Raw genomic sequence first — 20,914 nt, forward strand, 5'->3', positions numbered from 1 at the left:
TTTTTTTTCCAGCTTCAATTGCTAACTGATTTTTATTCCACTTTCTAGAATATTCTTATTTCTAAATAAAATTTAAAAATAACTAAATCTTTAAATTTTTAGCATTCTATATTTAATTGTCTCTAAATAGAATAATAGAATTCTGTTTTTCATTTACTTATCTATCTATTTATCTATCTATAATATATATATATATATATTTTTTTTTCCCCAGGAGGTGAATCAACTTTGGTCTGGCCTTGGGTATTATTCACGTGGACGGCGCCTTCATGAAGCAGCAAAAAAAGTATGTAGACATACAATTTTCTATTACACAAATTATATTTGATTAAAAGTTAATGAGTCAATGTTCATTTATTTTGTTGTAATAAGTTTGGTGAGAAATCTTAGTAGTATTTAAATGAATTTTTATACATTTGTTTTTGATGAGCAGACGACTGTGAAAGAGTCAAAATGCACTATGTCTATGCGTGTGCATTAGTGTTTGCATGCATATGCTTATAACTGTGTGCGTGAATCGAGAAATGTATTGTTTAATTTTGCCCGACAGAGGAGCGAGGACAGCTAGAGTAAAGCAGATGCTAGCTCAATTGTGGATTTGGGCTCCAACTTTTATTCAAGGAAGAATCTGCCTTTTTATAGATTTAGGGTGGATTAATTCATAGAAATAGAAATGCATGATTGGCTTCAAATGTTTTTATGATTTTATTAATTCAAGCAAGTAAATGTGTCAACCTATATGTACAGAAACATTTTATTTTTAATTTTGAGCACCAAAGGGTAAACTTTGCACTATAAAATTATTTTTTATATATATATTGATTTCCATTTAGTCTAATGAACAAAGATGACAGAATTAAACAATAATTTATTTTGAAACAAAAATTCAAAACTAAAATAGATGACATTAATTTAAAAAAATGTTAAAAAATTTCTAAACTTTTTCGTTTCTTTTTGATTTTTAGGTTGTAGGAGAGAATGGTGGAATAATGCCAGAGTCTGCCGACCATCTCTTGAAAGAATTGCCCGGCGTTGGGAGATACACAGCAGCTGCTATAGCATCTATTGCATTTTCAGAGGTAAATTAAATTTCAAGTGTAATTCCTTTATTTTTACTTATACAATACTATGGATGATCCAAGACAGGAAAGGGGGTGGGCATTAGGATGTAATTCATAAAAACAAAAAGGAAAGTTCTCGTAATTAAAAGAAAATAAAAGCGATGACTCAACACAATGGTAGGAAATAACTCATCAAGGTATACAAAGGGTGAATAGTCAACTTAGAGGACAATTGCATAAGTAGTCAGTTTCTATTGGCTAGAGGTGGCGATAAACTAAAACAAAAGATTAGACATATGATTTCCAGTCGAGAGTCCATGTATTTAGGAGTTTTGAGTTAGTTGATGAGTTGGCAGGTGAAATGAGCTGACAACTTTGAGTAATGACAATAACGCCTTTACAGACAAACTATCTCATCTTAGTTTTAGCTGATACACTGGAAGTTAACTGTAATGTGTGGGGGTTTCATTTTCATGATGGTATCACATGATGTATCAGAGTTTATGTTCTTTTGTTTTTGAATCAATGTTGCTTTTATTTTTGTATACTTGTAAACCAGTCATTGTACACTCAGTAATCGCCAAGATGAGATGGCCAGAACAAGAAAAAGATGGGGAAGAAGAAAACATGGCGCACGAGTGTTGGAGTTGGCAATTATTGGGTGGCAGCAGATGATCTTACACTTAAAAAGAATATAGATCTATTCTGGAAAAAGGGGAGATTTAATGTTCCAGTAAAAAAATGAAAAAAAAAATAGATGCATTAACAGACACCAGTTGAAACATCTAATTTATGGTAGAAAGGAAAATAAAGGAATTTAGATTTAAGCAATCTGTATAATTTATAATCAGATATAAGAATATATAAGTTTTCATTTGTGATGTTCGTTCATTAGGATAAATGGTCCCAAAGTATCATCGTGATGTTGTTGTTTACCCTGTCCTCATCGTTGGTTTTGTAACAGATATGACTGGAATTTAATCAATGGGTATTGGTGGTGAGTGAATGACTGATTGGGATGAGTTATTCACAATTTATGGTAGTAGTTGAAAGGATTGATTGTCAGAATAGCAAAGATAGGTCATCTTAATCTAACAAATTCAAGTCAACACAAGGTTACCTCTCAATTGGCTGGCTTCTGATGATATTGAGCTTGATTGTCTGCAGTGACAGTCTCCCTACGTGTCTGTTGTCTGCTGCTAAGTCCAGTTAGTTAAAAGCAGTGAGCAAATGTAGTTGTAGTTTGAAGGTACAGTTATGAACACACCTGCTGTAATTGTCCCACATTTTTCGGGCAAGGGCTGTTGATCCAGTCAGCAGTGCAATGAAGAGTCCTCATACCAAACAAAATCAGAGGTCCAGTTTATATATATATACACACTAGCATGGGTGCCCGGCGTTACCCAGCTGTTTGGAGATGTATGCTGAGCAACCCCCGGTCAATTTTTTTAACTTTGACCCCTATTATGACCCCTTAACATTTATTGTTTTGGGCTCAAATCAAGTTATTAAGTTAGATCCATGTTCAAGGAGCCTAATCTAAAATTTCAAGTGTTTAGACCCAAATTGTCAGAGGAGTTTGGTAGAGTTCTTAAAAGTCAAATCGTTGAACTTTGGCTCCTTAACAGACAAATTTCTGGCCAAAAACCGATCACATAGATTTTCCCAAATCTCAGCACCTCTATATCAAATTTCGAGTTAGTTATATGATAGTTATTGCATAGGGAAATGTATACACACGCAGACAGACACACAGACATGTTCACTTTTATAGATATATAGATAATAGATATTTATATCTATACTCTTATAAATTTTTTTTTTTTGTATTTATATTCATATTAAAAACCCTTTTTTCTATTTATTTAAAAAGAAAATACAACTCTTATATATGGAAATTTTAGCCTTGCAGCAGACATGTCTTCATAGCTTAGTCATTAATGGCAGAGGATAAAATAAATTGTAAGCCAGACGTTCTGGTTTCGATTCTCAGTGGTGGTGCATGAATCATTTTTTTAAAAACTTTTTAAATCATTACAATATATTGGATCCAATATAATATAATAAATACAAAATCTGCATTAATCAAAATATTGTATTTGAACGCATTTTATAACCGGACAATGCTGGATGCTCTGCTAGTATATATATATATATTTTTAGTTTACAAATGGTACCCGTCTACTTAAATCACTGACAGACTTGCAGCACTGAATCTTTGCTTGATCTGCAAGACACTTTAAGCCCCATCTGCAAAGTTTTTTACTACTTGGAGGTGCACATTAGCCGAACTGTCTCTGTAGCTCTTTTCACAACTGACTTCTCAGTAAGTCTCACAAAAATCAATTCCTGCTATCCACTATTCGACTCCTAATCTTCCTCCTCCTCTTCCAAAGATGGGGGACTGGCTCTAACTACTTCTCTTTCTATTCTACTTGGATCTCTTCACCTTTGATTGGTTTTGACCTTTTGTTGGTGGTCATTGTTCAGCTGCCCAGAGGAGGCATTCACTGAAGATAACATCCAACTAGTCTCTGGTTATTGTTTCTCTCACAAAGCTTTACTCCTCCCTCAAATGAGAATATATTTTGAGTGGTCTAACTGATCAAAGATATTTTCAGCTCTCTGCACCTCCCTCTTCCTCTAGCTAAGCATCCATCACTGCAACGTCTGTCATTCACATACACTAGCAAAACGTGTTGCACAACACGTTTACAGTAGATTGGGACAAAAAATGCTTATTGGATTCAGAAAACCGTTTCTTTAAATTCTATTTTTGCCACAATGTGTACGGCATGAGTATTTGACACACAAATTTGAAGTAATGTGCATGAGTATCTTATCCAACTCTGATTAGAATACAAGTGTAGCAGTGTGAACTGTAGCTTGTTCAGAAGTTGTGTTGTACAGAAAATGCTGAAGGCCATGTTTATGCGTGTGTATATTACATGAAGTCCATTTGTATGCGCCAGTTGCTATGTTAGATTCTAGGGTTTTATTATCAAAGTCGAACCCAGGGCCCAAATAGCTTGGGGAGGGTTACATCCGAAGTGTGATGTTTCAGGGTTGGTCCGAATAACATGTTGTTGTTTGTCCCGTCTCGTGTGTAAGAAAGAGGAAGTGTACAGTGTGTTATCTCTTTTATAATCTCCTGTCAAGTGCTCAGCTCGCATAAAAAATGGCCCCTGATTAGTCAAGCCAGAAAGGAAGTTAAATGCTTGCATCAATCAGCACTGAGTTTAGAAATTAAGTATAGATTCAAAATTATTAATCACAAACTGTTGTTTATAGTTGCTGCTACACCAGTCCGAATGTACGCAATTCTACCTTTAAGCAGTTTGGAAATACGGAAATAATGCATACTTGGATGACAGTCACCATAATAACAACAGGAAGAGACAGCAAGTTAGGCATCACCGAATAAAAATGAGATCTAAAAATTGTAACACCTACGAGCAAGTTTCTTTTTAATCTGTTTTATTTCTTTGAATAACTTTGATTCAGAAGGGTGTTTTTATAGGGAGAGTATAATGAAAATTATAAATGTGATGAATTGAGTAGAATTACCATAGAATAGCTGCTTTATTAGACACTATAAAAAAGCAGCTATTTTTGAGATATCAAAGTTCTAAGAGCTCTATTAAAGGGAGATAATCATAGCTTATGTGATTTTCCAGTTTACTACAAGATTTAAAACCAGATCATTTTCGTGGTTGTGATGGCAGTTTCATTACTGTAAATGTCTTTACTTGATAATATCGAAAATTATATTGAATATCCTTGAATGCATATGAAAACTATTGCGGTTTTATGTCAGCAAGTTTAAACTTTAGAGCATTAAATGCATGAGAAATATTAGTTAACCAGTTTGACCAGTCCAAAAGAAGGCGGGAAAAACTTGGACAACATAACATAAAATTATCGAGAAGGATAAACTTCAGACCAAACAACTGCAAGACTTGAATATGCAACTGAGGATAGAAAGGTTTTGCAACTACTATTAGGAACATAATGATGAACAATCTTTGAAGATTTGAAAACAGCGATTTAAAATTGCTTGTAAAAACAAAATAAACAGAAAGGTTTATTTTGTACTTACACGTTATATAAAAAAAAAAAAATGATGCACCAAAAATTATGTAAATTCATCCAGTATTTTTGTTTTATAAAAAAAAAAATCAAATTTTATCAGTGAAATCTCTCATCAGCTATTTTTTTTTTACCTTATTTTAGTCAAGGTTCAACAAAGACTCCCTTCCAATATTAGGAATGGATTCTTAAATTTGCATGAAAATAATTTTATTTTTTAAAAACAAAAATACTTGATAAATTTGCATAAAATTTGTTTTTATATTCAAAATAACTTAGTATTCAAAGCCCAAATATAATCCCCCTAGTGATGTTACCTCAATTAACAGCATCTAGCTGGATACTCCACAAGACCAGATGAATTCTTTTCCTGGAATTCAGCAAAATTCAGGAAAAACAATAAAATAATTGTGGCCAATTTGGGAGAGGAACATTAGTGTTCTTCACGTCATCATTAACTTGATGTTTTAGAGATAGAGGACCATCTTAATTGAACACTTAAATGTCTATGAATATAATATTGAAATCAGATGTCAGTGCCAGATAGAAGCTCTTTAATTTTTGAAAACTAACTGAAGTAAAATGAAAACAAAAAAAAATATTTAGAAATAATACAACTTTTAGAAAGCTATACAATGTAATTTTTTTTTTTTTTAAATTTTGTATTAAAATTTTTCGGCGTTAAACACCCTCATCAAAATTAAAAGACTGTTTCATGCCTTTTTTTTTTAGTCACTTTTATTTTTGATGGAAGTCAATCCATGGAATGTTTAAACTTCATTTGATGTAGCTACATGTGACCATTCTTGATCGAGAGTGTTATTCCCGATATTGTTCTAAAAACAATCCTCAATGTTCCACTCTATGTCTATATATTTATACATTCAGCAATATTTATTCACAAGATTACTGTCATCATCATTAACATCTTTTTTATATGCTAGCATATATTGGATAGCTTTAAGAATTGACTTTAAAAAAAAATTTTTTTTTTATTACATTTTCACTTTAAATAAGGCGCAGTGCCACTTTGATGTAGGGGCTACTATCAGGGACATAAGTTGCAGAGATACTATATAGGGGTTGAGCAGCAAGATGTCTGTTCTACACTTGAACTTCTGCATGTCAGTACAGTTGGAAGCAGGAACCCGGAAGGGAATTCCAAAGTCTAGCAGTTCTGGGGAAGAAACTATTAGAGTAGAAGGCTTTCTGACATTTAGAGATCTCTACTGTGTAGGGGTAGAACTTTGCTGCTTGTTGGGTTTGTTGGGGGTATTTACGTTGAAGGGATACAAGGGCTTGTAGTTTGTCAGAGCATCCACCATTAAAATACTTGTAAAACATGCAGAGGGATGCAACATTTTGTCGATGTGACAAAGGTTGAAGCTTAGATGACAGTTCAGGACCTATCAAGTTGGCGACTCTCTTTTGAACCCTGTCCAGGAGTGAGAGACTAGTAATAGATGCACCAGCCCAAATGTGACAACAATACTCCATACATGGGCGAATGGTGGCCTTGTAGAGGTACAGGATACTTTCAGGCGTAAGTAACTTTCTAGCACAGTAGAGAGAGAGCCCACCTTCTTTGCAACTAACTTACCTCTGGCCAGGTCTTTATTTATCGCTGAAGTGCATGCGTGGTCCCCCTCTGGTGCTGCATGTGAGATGACGCCACAAAAAATAGTGAAGAAATGATGAATGTGAGAATTTTTGCCAAGTTTCAGAAAAATCTAATGGATAGGGCAAAGGTTATGGGATAAAAAAAGTGTTATTTTTTGCAATTTTGGGGCATTTGTGACCCCTTTTTGAGCACCTGAGAATGCCGAATCCCAGTGAAAATGGACAAACGGTGCAGTTTTCATGCCTTAAGGTCACCCATACTGGATTTATATTAAGGACATCGGGCTCCATATTTTGGCCAAGTTTCAGAAAAATCTAATGGATGGATCAAAAGTTATAGGGCAAAGCGTGTCATTTTTGGCCATTTTGGGGCATTCTTTTCCTTGGGGATGCAATGGGAATTTTTGCAAAAAAATCTTTTTTACTATGCACATCTATTTAATGAAATACAATTTGTGGCAAAATTTCAGGAAAAAAACTAATGGACGGTTATCTGGCAATCGTCCGGACTAACGGATGCACGAAAGCACGTACACCACTGAAAACATAGGTCCCTCTCCGATAAATCGGGGGGACCAAAAAATGTATTTAAACAAAGACAAAAAGAATGCGTTATGCATATCTTTCTGAATAAAGCATGGAAAGTTAGATCTTTTTCAGAGGAGGTATGAATGTACTTTCTAGAATATGTTCCAAAATGTAGTTTTAGATGGTCCACAAGCAGAAATTGTGGAAAGCTTTGGCGTGATTAAAATGTCATACCACCTCGTATTGGGTTTCTTTGCAAACCTTTGATGCACATTTCTCAGATTATCAGAAAATTAAAAGAATTATGAAAAAGACTACAAAAAATACTAATGACATTTTTTTTAAGGTAAGTTTAAGGTTTTAATAATGTTATTTTTATTGATACATATTTAAAAAAAAGAAATTTTTTTTCATGGTACCCCTTTCCATATGCGCACACACACCTAGAAAAAAATGAGATACTACTTTTTTAAGGTGATGATGTGTGAACTGAACGCTATAAAAAATTTGATGGAAAAAATTTGATAGAATTTAGAGTGGAAAATCAGTTTTGCATATAAATTTAACATAAACTCATCCATTTCATGACCATTCTTATTTTTTAAGTTTGTGGTTAACTAAATGTTTTTACCATTATCCTTAAGTCTGAGTTATAAGGTCATGAAACCACACATAATTATCTAAAAAAATAAATAAATAAATAAAAATTCTTTCTCCACCCCAAAAAACAAAAACACACAGAGTTTATCTCCCATAACAAAAACAAAAATTTTTAACTGCGCTAAAATGCTAGAATGATACAGAAATGGGATCATTTTACGTTAAATTTATCTGTGAAATTAATTTACTACTCTAAATTATTAACGAAAATAGTTTTCAAAAATAATTAGCTATAGTGTGCAAAGGATCTGACAAAAGAAACGGCAAAAGCCTGTAGGATGTTTGACAATAGAAGCTGTTAATTTAAAACAAGCAGCAAAAAGAAAATGAAACACTTCTAATGCAAATAAGAATTGAAGATTGTGTGGCAATCAAGGTTACATACTACAACCACTACTTGACCAAACCTGAACAGACCGAGCAAACTTTATATGGTAAAGCATTTTGTTTCTTTGCCAAATTAGATCAAACACAAATTATTGAAAACAAGGAAATCATGATTCAAAAAGTTGCAAGGCATGTTTGTCAAACAGATAAAAGAAACGTGAAGTTGATGCACACTCATATAGAACTGAATATGTAAAGCATAAGTCGATTAAAAAAACAAAACTTCCTGGACTGTGCTTCGTCATTCCTAAAATAAAGTCACAAGATGATATTGTTTATGTAAATGACATTGTAGAGGAAAAAACAGTTCATCATGAGGGAACACAGACCACAACTCCAAGTGAAACAGGCTCATCAGAAAATGACACTAACTTGCAATCATAATAGCAAATAAGTCATATACACTCAGATCCAAATCCTCCAATTTGTACAGAATTTAAATTTAATTTTTATTTATTTTATGCATTAACAAAAATTTCTTCCTCTTCAAAAAAAAAAAAAAAAAATAGCTGACCAAAATATCAGATAAACAAACAACCTAGATAATTAAAAACATGGATTAATTTTCTAATTAAATATGTATATCTAGTGTTAGGTGTCCTTTTCCCACAATAATTATTAATCAATATCATTAACCACAAATATTGGAAAACGAACAGAAGCTCACCACAACAGGAGATGTCTATTAGCTTTGGTATTGATAAGGTTATATTTGGCATTAAGCTAGCCTAATATTTAGGCACGTCATTCAAGTAACCTGGAATTCTTATGCCAAGAACATCAAGAAGCAATCAATTTTCATTTAGATAGACTGCCATGTTTTTTTTTTTTTTTTTTTTTGTTTTTTTAGACTTGAGAGGAATATTTAAAAAAATAAAATGAGTCAAACATAAAAAGATCTAACAGAAACTAACAGAAACAACAGGAACTGATGTGTCAACGTGACTATGCTGTATATGACTTGGCTTATTACATAGAGAGAATGATTTTTGTGATGCATTCAGAAATCTTGGGAATGAATTTGATGTAAAATGCAGAAAGATCATTAGATGTTTGTTTGCAGGTTGTATGGGCAACAAAATGTCACTTGTGTTAATGAAACCAGATACAATATATTCAGATTCCAAAGAAAATTGGAAATCACAATTAATACCTCCAAATGAAAATGTCCTGAGTGAACACATCACGCTAACTATCAAGGTAAGCTTTACGAATAAGATTAAATTTCCAATTAGATTTTAAAATTACATAGTTTTAGTTTTATTTCTTTATTAGAAAAGATTAAATATTTTCTTTAATTATAGATGCATATCTTGTATTAACTTCCTGACCTAAAATTGGTGATATTGTATTTTTTCTTTTCCTTTTCAAAACTCTGTCATGTTCTGCAAAGTCAAAAACAATAATTTCTCCTGACTAAACAAGCCCATACACCATAAACATGTGAAGATATAAATTACTCCAAGCATAAAACTTTTTTCCAAAATTACTGGATTCGCCATTAAATAACCCGAAAAGGATAATGTTGTAAAACAAAACAACCAAACAAATCACTGTGAATAAAGATATAAAGAACTTGAAGCATAAAAACATTTTCCAAAATTACTGAATTCGATATTAAATGGCCTGAAAAGGGTTGATATGCCATAAAAAAAACAATCAAACCAAAGTTCATGAATAAATATTTAAAGATATAAAAAACTTGAAGCATAAAACTTGGTACACGTTCAAAATTCAACTAAATTAAAAAACAAATATACAGAAAAATCTTTGATGTATGTCTCCATCACAGAATGAAAATGTCATATTCTAAATTTCATGGAAATTGATCAAGCACTTTTTTTTTTTTTTAACTAAGAAAATTAAATTTTATTATTAAGCAAGATGTGTTTTGATTTGCCATGTTTTATAAAAGAGGCGACAAGTAAATTCTAACTGCCAAGATAAAAATCAGGCATGTAATAGCTACAGTTTATTATTAAAATCACTAAAAATCTTAAAAAGAAATGTCTTAGTTGAAAAAAAAAATACTTGATCAATTTACATTATTTTTGGAATATGACATTTTTATTACATGGCAGGTACATCAAAGATTTTTCTGAATTTTATTTTTAATTAGGTTGAATATTAGATAAGAACCAAAATTTTTTCTGAAATTACCAGAGACAGCATTAAATAACCTAAAAAGGGTTGATATGCTGTAAAACAAAACAACAACAAAAACAAATGTATATCTAATTAAATTGTTACTAAACCAATTATTGAATAGGAAAATGATTTTTGACCAAAAAACGTTTTTTGCTTGAGATTAAATCTTATGAAATTTATTCAATGTTAATGTTCATTTATTTCTATTTCCCAGGTGTCTATAAAAGGATGCACCATGAAAATCCAGATAAACTATCCACTGATTGTGATGAATATAATATAGAGATTTAGTATCCATTGGATGAATCTTCTTTCTGATCCAAAAAGTTTAATGGATTTTGATAAATTTCTCTACAAAATGTCAAAAAAAAAATATCAGCATAAAGATGCAAACGTTTGTTACTATTACTGATCTCATAACCCTGCCAAGGTCATAGGAGGCACTGCTTGATGGATGAATGGTAGAACAACTGGCTTTACCTTATAGGGTTTTGGGCGAGTACCTGGGTAGCCTCAAAACTTTTCCCTGTCCAATCAAGGATATTGTCAACCCACTTCCATCTGCCCCGTCTTCTTTTCCTCTGAACTGTAGTATGCAGGGTTGCCTTTGCAAGTCCTTCTGAGTATATTATGTGTCCATAGCATCAGAGTTTCCTCGTTTTCACAGTGGTCAGTATGTCTTCATAGTGATGCACTTGTTGAGTGACCTTTCTGCGCACTTCATTGTATGAGATGCCAAGTAGCCATCTGAAGCATCTCATTTCTTCTGCCTGGAACGTCCTTTGTAGGCCTGGATTCAGTGTCCAGTCCCCACATGTATAAAGCATAATTTGTGCAGATATGTGCAAGTGTGCTAGAGACATGCTATAGAATTACTGGAAACAATGCTGTAGAAGATTATTAGCAAGGGTACTAAGCATTGCTCGAGGAAAACGTGTAACATAACTTCTATCCTTCTCTCTTTCCCCTCCTCCATTTCCTTCTTTGCCCAGCCCATTCCTCTCTGGACATGCACACACATAACTTCAATCAGCATGGGAAAAAAATCTGAGTTATTTGCCTTTATATCATAATGTTGTAATAACAGTGTGGAGAACCACAGCACCAACGTTTGGTGTGTGCCCTCTGTAGAGAAGCACCGGCATTCAAACCTGAAACCTGTCCGATACGAAACATAAGAAGATAAATGCAAATTTAAGCGCTATCATTGTTTGAGGCAGCAGTATAAAAAGGCATTTTTTTTTTTGTCCCACAGCAATGAGATTATCTTGTGCATGTGAGGTTGTTGTCAGTTGTGAAGATGAAAAGAGAATTGCGGTGGCTAGGGAGAAGAAATAGAACTGATTAAGAAGAATTCCAAATCCAACCTTTTTTTTTTTTTCTGCTTTCATTTCATTGTGAAAGAAACACAAGCACAATTTTGATGTTTGCTCTCAGCTCAAACAAATTTGCATGACTAAAATAGGGATTAATTCCTGAAAAAAAAAATCTACTGACAATCTTTCAAATGTTAAAAAATGCACATACATCTTGAAAATATTAAATTAATGGATCTTTTATTTATTTTTTATTTTAGATACTTTTTGAATGTTTGTTGTGTACTTTTCAAGTTTTAGCTGGACATGCAAACAGATATTTGCCATTTATATAATAGATTACACTGATGATGATGCTGATAGCAATGATGAAGCGGCATAAATAGTGATTCTGCTTAAATAAAACTATTTATGATCTTATATACTCAAATGTTTTTGTTTGATTTTCTTGAAGCTAACAATAAATAATGGATTCATTTTTTTTTCTTAAAAACTTGTTTTATTTATAAATTGAAGAAAAAAGTAATATGAACTAAATTTCTTTCAGATAAAAAGTGACAATTGTTGTATATTTTATCAATTTGGAGTCAGCAAACCAATTTGAAAATAACACAAAATCTTCATAACAATAATGAACTTTGCCCTTTACAACTTGATTCCATTTGCCAACAAACTTATAAATGCCTTGCTTGTAAAATTCTTCAGGTTTTGATGTGAAATGTGAATCTAGCTTGTGTTCAGTCTCGTCTCTTGATGTTTAGTTTGATGGAAGATGACTCTGTTGCCTAAAGAATTTCCTTTTCAGGTCAACATATGTGATAATATTGCAGAAAAATATGAATAATGCTTTTATAATCTAAAAGAAAAAGTTATCAATTATTCATGGTAATATGTTTAAAGTAATAAAAATATGCATAAAATTACATTGGTTTAAAATGCCTTTGCTACAAACTGGCAAAAACTTTTGCCCCTACCTGATACCTCTCTCTCTTTCTATATATATATATATATATATGAACAAATGATTAATAAAACATGTTAAAAGACATCTTGAAAAAGAGTTAAAAACATATTTAATTTTAAAAAAGGAAACACAAGATAAGTGGATAGTCCTTAATCCGCGGAGTTTCGAAGAAATACTCTCCTTCTCATCAGAGGGCAGGAATTAGCAAAATGCAGGATCGGATTTTGCATATAAAAGTATTTAATGAAACTACAAGTAAGTCACAGATCTTACTTGGTTAAAAAAAAGGGTGAGGTAAGGGGAACAGGAGGCAAAAGAAAAATGATAAAAAGATTTCACATGAATGGACAGTCTGGTGAAGGGTAAAAATCCAAAATGGTCGAATTTAAAATTTCAATCCAATGGGTAAATTCCAAATAGTCCAAAATAATCCAAAAGGCAGAGTTCCTTGGAAAAAAGCACAAATGGAATGAATTCCAAATCACTAAAAGAAAAGTACTGGAGAGAATATTTAAAAACACGTCTGTCAAGGCTGGATGAATCAAAAAAATTAAGGTTTAAAAAAAAAAAAAAAAATCCCCGAAAAGCGGTGAAGATTTAAATTTGAAAAGCAAGGTCAAACTGACTCAGACAAGAAGCGCGAAAATTAGCGTTAATAATTAAGTCAGCTTAGATATGCATGTGAAAGTCCCAGAATTAAGTTAAGAAAACTGATCAGAACAAATAAATGGCTAAGTCTATGAAATGGGGCGTCTGTTATATATATAACTTTTTATATATATATATATATTTTTTTTTATTTTTTTGGTGTGTGTGCATATATAATTTAAGAACAGCACTCATTAACACTCCTAAGTACACACTTTAAGTGTGAGACGCAAAAATTAATCATTTATATACATTAAAAAAAAGCTATAATAATTCCTAACAATACTTAATATCCATCACAACTCATATCCTGGAAATTGATTTGACAGCCAGTCTGCGACACTGACTTTGAGAAATAAATAAAAATAAAACAAAAAGTCTCGCTGAACAGTTGTATACATTTCTTTTTATTTTCTCCCCTGAAGAAGAGATGCTACTCTTGAAAATTAGAGACATCAACATCTACCATCGTGCTTGACACATTATGTTGGTAAATAAACATAATTGAAAATTCCTTCTAATATTGTCATTATTATTTTATATACAAACTTGTGTCCATGGTGTTTCCTACGCACTGCATTGATATAGTCTTCAAACACAACTCCTTATAATTGTTTACTTTATTTTGCATTACAGGCAACTGGTCTTGTGGATGGCAATGTAGTGAGAGTTTTGAGTCGATTACGAGCCATTGGAGCAAATAGTGCTGATCCACAAATCATTGAAGCATTTTGGTAAAGTTTCACCTCAAATCATTTTTTATTAACTGATTGTTTAGTTTTCAGTGATTATCAATACCAACAATAACAGTTTACAAATGTAATTTGAATGACCCTGAATTAGTTTAGTAAACAATCTCTACGTATATAAAGTTGGGCCTGTATATGCTTACATATTTGTATGTATAGAATTCACTCCTAAACTTAACCAATCATCTTCAGTTTTGAAATATAACTGCTAGTTCTAAGAATGTGTCATATCGGCTATATTTAGTTTGATGTAAAGGAACAAAGAGTAGATAAGTCTCTAAGTCTCTTGTGAAAATTTGAATAATCTTAATTTTTGTGAAATTTTAATCATAGGTATTAGACATCAATTAATAAATATTCCTGAAATTTAATTTTCTTTTGATTATTTTAAGGGGAGTTATAGGGGACATTATGTTGTATTTCTGCTGTGTTTAAATGAATGACGAAACACTGATATATGAAAATATAACAATATGTCTTTAAAGTCTGTGACATTGCCTGGTTGTAAAATACATTTAAATATGATATTTTAATTCATGCAGATCTGGTATTTTCTATTATTATTATTATAGAACCAATCCTGTATTGACAATTGTATTGTACTAAATATATAGCAGTGCCCCCCCCCCCAATCCCGGCGTGGCCTGGTTGCAAAATATGCTAAAATATGATACTTTAATTCATGCAGCTTTCGTATTTATTACGGAGACAATTTTCTATTGAATATTATATTGTACCCAATATATAGTAATGATGTCATAAGAAAAAAACCCAAACTTTGGTGTTAGAATCGAAACCAAAACATTTAGCACTCCAGCCTTAGTCGCTACCATTTGAGCTATTGACAGATAGGTAAGAAAGGTTAAAAACTAAGCAACTTCCAGCTATGAATGTATATTTGTGCATGTGCAAAAGCAATAGGTTTTATCAGCTTACTCCTGCCAAGGTCAACTGTTTTTTTTTTTTTTTTTTTCAATTTTGACCCCTTAGCACCTATTTTTACCAGCTAAAAAACCAAATCAAAATTGTTTCACAAGTCCAAATTCTCTATAAATCACGTTTCAAGTCTTTTGACCAAAAATTCAGAAAGGATTTTGGTAGAGATATTCTGAGCACACACAGACAAGGTCAGTTATATATATATATATATATATATATGTTTGTGTGCTAGAACTTTATCATCGTAAATGCTTTGCAAATATGCACAATGTAGAAACTATGCATAAATAGAACTGTGTGTTATAGTTAAATGAAACCAATCATCTAATAAGTAACCATAAAAATAAAGTTCGTTTTTCAAAAGAATATGCAAATTAGTTAACCTTTTAGTAGCTCACATATTCATGACTAAGTATATTAAGAAGTTCATTTTAATAATATTTAAATATAAAAAGTAGGCTTTTAATATCAGTGTAAGTGCAAGTGCAGCAAAAACTAAAACTTTATATAGATTTGTTCCATAATCATTAGATTCTCTGAATTTCAATATCTTAAGGCTTCCTAAGTTTAAGCCTTAAATTTTAGAAATTTTCTAGAATCAAAATCATGTAATGGATTTTAATAAAAATTGGAAGCAATAAGGTTTTGAGCATGATTTTTTTGTTTTAATCTATGTAATGGGACATAATAGTGATGTTCCATTTTGGTTAATTTTATTTCTCTTGAGATGGATATTTTAGTTATATACATAAAAGTTTAAAAATCATCATAAAAAAAGTACATTTAAATATTTTATGAATGCATATGAAAAGATTAGTTGTTTTTTCTTGTAAAATACATACAGAAAGGTGCTGCTTGCACAGGTTGTCTTCGTAAAAAAGTGACCCAGTTAATAATTCTATTAGTGATATTTTGTTCTAGGCTTAGTAGAAAATAGAATAATATTAACATCCGGGTCAGCATTTTTTCTTTGTCAACAAAAAGTTTTTAATTACCGTTATAATTGTTTTGACACCACTTAAAAAAAATGTCTCTCGCTGCCACATGCCCATTTTATCTGGCACACGTTTCTATTTCTTCCAAACACATGCCAGGATATGCCAGCCACTTATTGCGTTACTTTTTCTCTGAGCACGTGTTGTCATTTTTACACTTTTTCTCTCCTCCTTCTCTCACACATTTCCTAATTTGCATATGCAGTTTTTCGATTACTGCTGCTGCTGCTGCCAATCTCTTGCTGACCATCCTCCACTGCTACTGATACTTTACACCACACTCATATGCTCGATCTTACAAATGTAGTGCGTTCAGTAAATCCTCACACCTCATGTGTTGAGTTTGGGCGTGTAAAAAAAAAAAAAAGGTCAGAAATATTGTTAAAAAGTCATCATCTTGAAAAAAGGTCAGAAATATCATAAGTCATTTATCGTATAAATTCCAAAATTCTGTTGTTGGCATTGGTTTCTCTGATATTTTGCTTGTCAGAATTCTTTCTAGAAAAACATTGGCAAATACAGGAAGGACCACATGAAGGATGCCAATATTTTAAGTAAAGGTGATTTTTGTGGAACAAACTGGAATTGAACTGAGGAGACCCTGATCGTCAGTCCGTGTTGTTAACCACTAGATCACTGTCGCCTCCCATTGCAGAAAGAAATGAATACAAAAAAATAATGGATGTCTTCTATATATATAAAAGCGCAAATGTATGTTTGTATGTGTGTTCGCTTTTTCTGTATGTCTACGAAAGGCTTTTTTCAGAGAAGCAGTCGGTCGGTTCACAACTTTTTAAAACTTTTCATATCACATATAAATCATAATATCTCAGTTAACAACGAAGCTCACCTGTCTATTTAATTTGCTCGATTTCGGGAAGATAAATATTCAACATTTGTCGTTCGCCGCATGTGGGTTAGTCTTTTTCCTATAACATCTTGGGAAAATAAAAATAAAAAGCGTTCGGCAGTAAATGAAATACTATCCTGCAGTCAAACTTGACCTCATTAACTCATTAAAACGGGCACCTGCCAAATCCAAGTAATTAAATAAATTCAAACGTGTTTCTCTTAGCATCTCGCGGTGGGGCAGTGGTTAACGTCACACGTTTTTTTTCACACTTTAATTTACAACTTTGCCTCAAAGGTTCGGGTTCGATCCTCATACTTACCTACCAAAACATTTTTTTTAACCCCCCCCCCCCCCCCCCCCCGGAGTTTCCACACACACCTCCAAACACCCGGGCAACGCCGGGTACCCCTCGCTAGTTTGATATAAGTTTAAATGTAATAATTACAGTGTATTTAACTTGACTCTTATGGAACATCTTGAAGTGTGGAAGATGACGGTGGTCAAATTGACTGACAAGCTGGGTATTCCAAGTTGTAATCCAGTTCATTCCACAAAGATCACTGTTACTTAGGATGTTGGCGACCATCATATAGTCCCTCCTGTAAGTACCCTATGTCTTTCTAGAAAGAATTCTAGTTAAAAAAATATCAAGGAAACCAATACCAACAATAGAATCTTTGGATTCATACGATATGATGATGATCTGTTGTATTAATATTGGAAGTGTTTGTCAGCTAAATATGCAGTTATCTCTTTAAACTCCTTCTAATTCTCAAAACCTTGATTAATTTTTTTTCTTTTCCATTATTAAAGGGAACTGGCAAATAAACTTGTTGATCCTGATCAACCCGGTGATTTTAATCAAGGCCTCATGGAACTAGGAGCAACTGTTTGTACTCCTAAGTCTCCGTCTTGTGCTACATGCCCACTTCAAAGTCTTTGTTATGCGTATTCCCAGGTAAGTGGATTGTTTAAAAAAAATTGCCACATTTTGAATGAATATGATGACAAAAAGAACTGACTATCTTTAAAGAAAACAAAAAAAACTCATTAATAATTCTGTGATAATATCAACATCCCCCCTCAAGTGTTAGGACGAATTAAAAAAAAAATAAGTTGATCAGCAAAACAAAGGTTATAAGAAATGAACTTAGTAGAAAGACAATGGTGCACAAAAGCAGCTGAAATAAGATTGTTAGTCAACATATTACAGGTGACTGGAACAAAAGATTGGACATAAGTCATTTATTTAAGGTTAGTTCAGAAAGTTTTAGGAGTGGCAGTGAATTTTGCGACAGCTAGGAACAGTTTAGGCACAGTCTTGATTTTGCGACAATTGAGGGCAGTTTCCAGTTTGGGACAGTTGAACACAGCTTGTGGCTCTGAGCAGACTGAGATTAGCTGATGTCAGCTAACAAACATGGCCTCAACAGAAGACATAGATGTGAACCTTAGCATTTAGACAGTTGTTTCGCCACGATAGTGTCACACATGCCCCTAGAGCCCAACTGATAACTACGGAATGTGTTAGAGTTTGTGTTTTCTGTATTTTCTCTTGTGTTGTTTATTTCTTTTACTTGTAAACCCCTGCTCTTCTCTTATGATCTAATCTGTCGAGCCTGTGATCATCTCAATGCCTGTTTTACTTGCAGCCTTCCAACATTTTTGCAACAACATTTAAGAGTCCTTCAATCTGTTCTTTCTTCATCTTCTCTTCTCTTTCAGCTTCCCATACAATTTCTTTCTTAATTCTTATAGCTCTGTTTCAGCAACTTCTATTATGGTTCCATAAATACTTTTATTCAACAGTTTTATCATAGTAACATTTCCAAGCTCTCTTCTTGTCCTGTTTACTTCAAATGCACTTCTCTCCAACAATATCCATATTTGTATTTGCCTATCTGTTTAACTATCTTGAACACTTTATTATTTTGATCATTCCTTCAGAGGATATCTAGAAAACTGGTTTTCTCAACCTCCATCTTGGTTTTGTATAATCGCCTTGTTTCATTCTTTGCATTCTTATTCACTAAACCTTTTTGTGTAACTCTAATACTTCCGCTTTTCCTTGATACACTTCTCAAGTTCCATAAAAACTTGATATTCAACAATTTCTCATGGTGGCATTTCTAAGCATTCCTCTTGTCCTGTTTTATTTGTTGCTAACACTTCGTTGTGATTTTGAAGGTATTTCTCTCCAACAGTATCTGTGTTTGACTTTACCATCTGTTTAGCGATCCTGAATACTTCATCCTTTTGGTTATACCTTTCAGAGCTCTACATTATCAGTGAAATGGTCGCATTTACAAGTGATTTTTCAAAGTGCCGACTAGAAATAATGAAGCTGTTATCTTTTGGCGATTGTATTTCTTTCGCTGAAAATCTTCCAAAGCTCCCTACTGAGCAAAAAATATTTTTTCAACTTTTTTTTTTTTTTAAATAAAACAAACAAAGTTAAATTTTTTAAATAATAAAAGTTTAATGGAACAATATGCTCTTTTTTTTTTAACGAAGGCTGTTTAAAAAAATATCTGGAGAAATTAGAATGTTTATACCTTCAAGTGTTGAATAGGGAGTCATATTTAAGTAGACGATGCAGGATTCATATTTGGACAATACATATAACGGATATAATGATGATAAGGGGGAAAGAAGACATTCATATATATACAGTTCGGGGATGCTTGAGACTTCATATATATACTGACTGGAGATGTATACAAGTTCTTAACACAGGAGGGGAGATACATAATCTTGTAAGGGTTACACAATGTTCATTACAAGATGTTTAACACATTACTTTTTGAGCGTTGAAAGATGACACATGAAAACAGTTACAAAAACGCAAAGATGATTCTTTATTCATTGGACCGGTCGAATGCTGATAACGTTAGGAATTCAAATCTGGGATCTACATAGTTTAGTGTTCTTCCTTTTGCTTCCAAAGGACTGACTCCAACTCAACCCAACTCAACTGCTCTCGACTCTACTCTTCTGCTGACTCCCCTGATCTGACTAACTCTAGCTCCTATATTGAGAGTCCTTCCTTCGTCTATGACGTCAGAAGTGTGTTTCCTAAATGTGACCAATTCACGTGGCCATGCATGTTTTTCCAAACACACTTTTAACAACAAAAGAATTCTCAACATATAATTCTAACCTATTTCTTAACAATATATTTTTCATTTGTATTGTTCATTCATTAGCTGACATTTTAATATTCAGTTTTCTAAAAGAATGAACAATCAATTCTTTTTACGATATAATATAAACAATATCTAACTATTCTAATAGAATTTAACAATAGACTAAATTCTAGCATTCCAATTCTTAACCTTGCTTACAAAGAGTATTAGGTGAAAATGAGATTAGGATAACCTAATCTCATTTTCACCTAATACTCTTATTTACATGGAAAAGGAACAGCCTTTCCCTGTAACACAAGTATGAACATAAAATTTGTTGTATATTTAGAATTACACTTGTAAAAAAAAAAACACAGAAAAATCTTTATGATGTACGTACTCATCACAAAACGAACATGTCATATTCTAAAAATCATGTGGGTTTGGCTAGTAACTTTTCTATTTAGCTAGTAAACGAAGATATTTAGTTGTCAAAGGTTAACTAAAGATAAGTTTGTCCATAGAGCTCTGTCTTTGTAGTATATCTGGGAACCTGGATTTCTTAGAGTCCTTAACTTTGTATATTATGTTTTTTACTTTTCTCTTTGCATCCAGATGCACATTCTTATTTTTAAACCTTTTTATATGACATTTATGCTTCCACTTTTCCTTAATACACTTCTCCATTCCCTAAATACGCCACCATGTCACCATATGCATTAGGTGCCTTTATGTCCACCCACAAGTCAGTTTAGTTATCTCTAACAATCTATCCTTCAGCATCTTCCACTGTTCTTCCTCTAGTGGATCTGATACTCAAATGTTTCCTCAC

At 32.6% G+C, this 20,914-nt stretch overlaps 1 protein-coding gene across 2 annotated transcripts in view; it reads left to right on the top strand.

The window, feature by feature from the left end:
• The window catches only part of LOC145279771 (adenine DNA glycosylase-like), a 116,601-nt gene that overhangs the window by 58,537 nt on the left and 37,150 nt on the right, over nt 1-20,914 (top strand). For both annotated transcript variants that reach the window (XM_080131089.1, XM_080131088.1), the window contains exons 6-9: nt 215-286; nt 966-1,079; nt 14,058-14,155; nt 17,771-17,915. In XM_080131089.1, coding sequence (XP_079987215.1) covers nt 215-286; nt 966-1,079; nt 14,058-14,155; nt 17,771-17,915 — 429 coding nt within the window. The remainder of the gene's footprint in view (nt 1-214; nt 287-965; nt 1,080-14,057; nt 14,156-17,770; nt 17,916-20,914) is intronic.

This window comes from Euprymna scolopes, chromosome 7 (assembly GCF_053919585.1).
Source record: "Euprymna scolopes isolate OS-2025 chromosome 7, ASM5391958v1, whole genome shotgun sequence".
Classification (NCBI taxonomy): Eukaryota; Metazoa; Mollusca; class Cephalopoda; order Sepiida; family Sepiolidae; genus Euprymna; species Euprymna scolopes.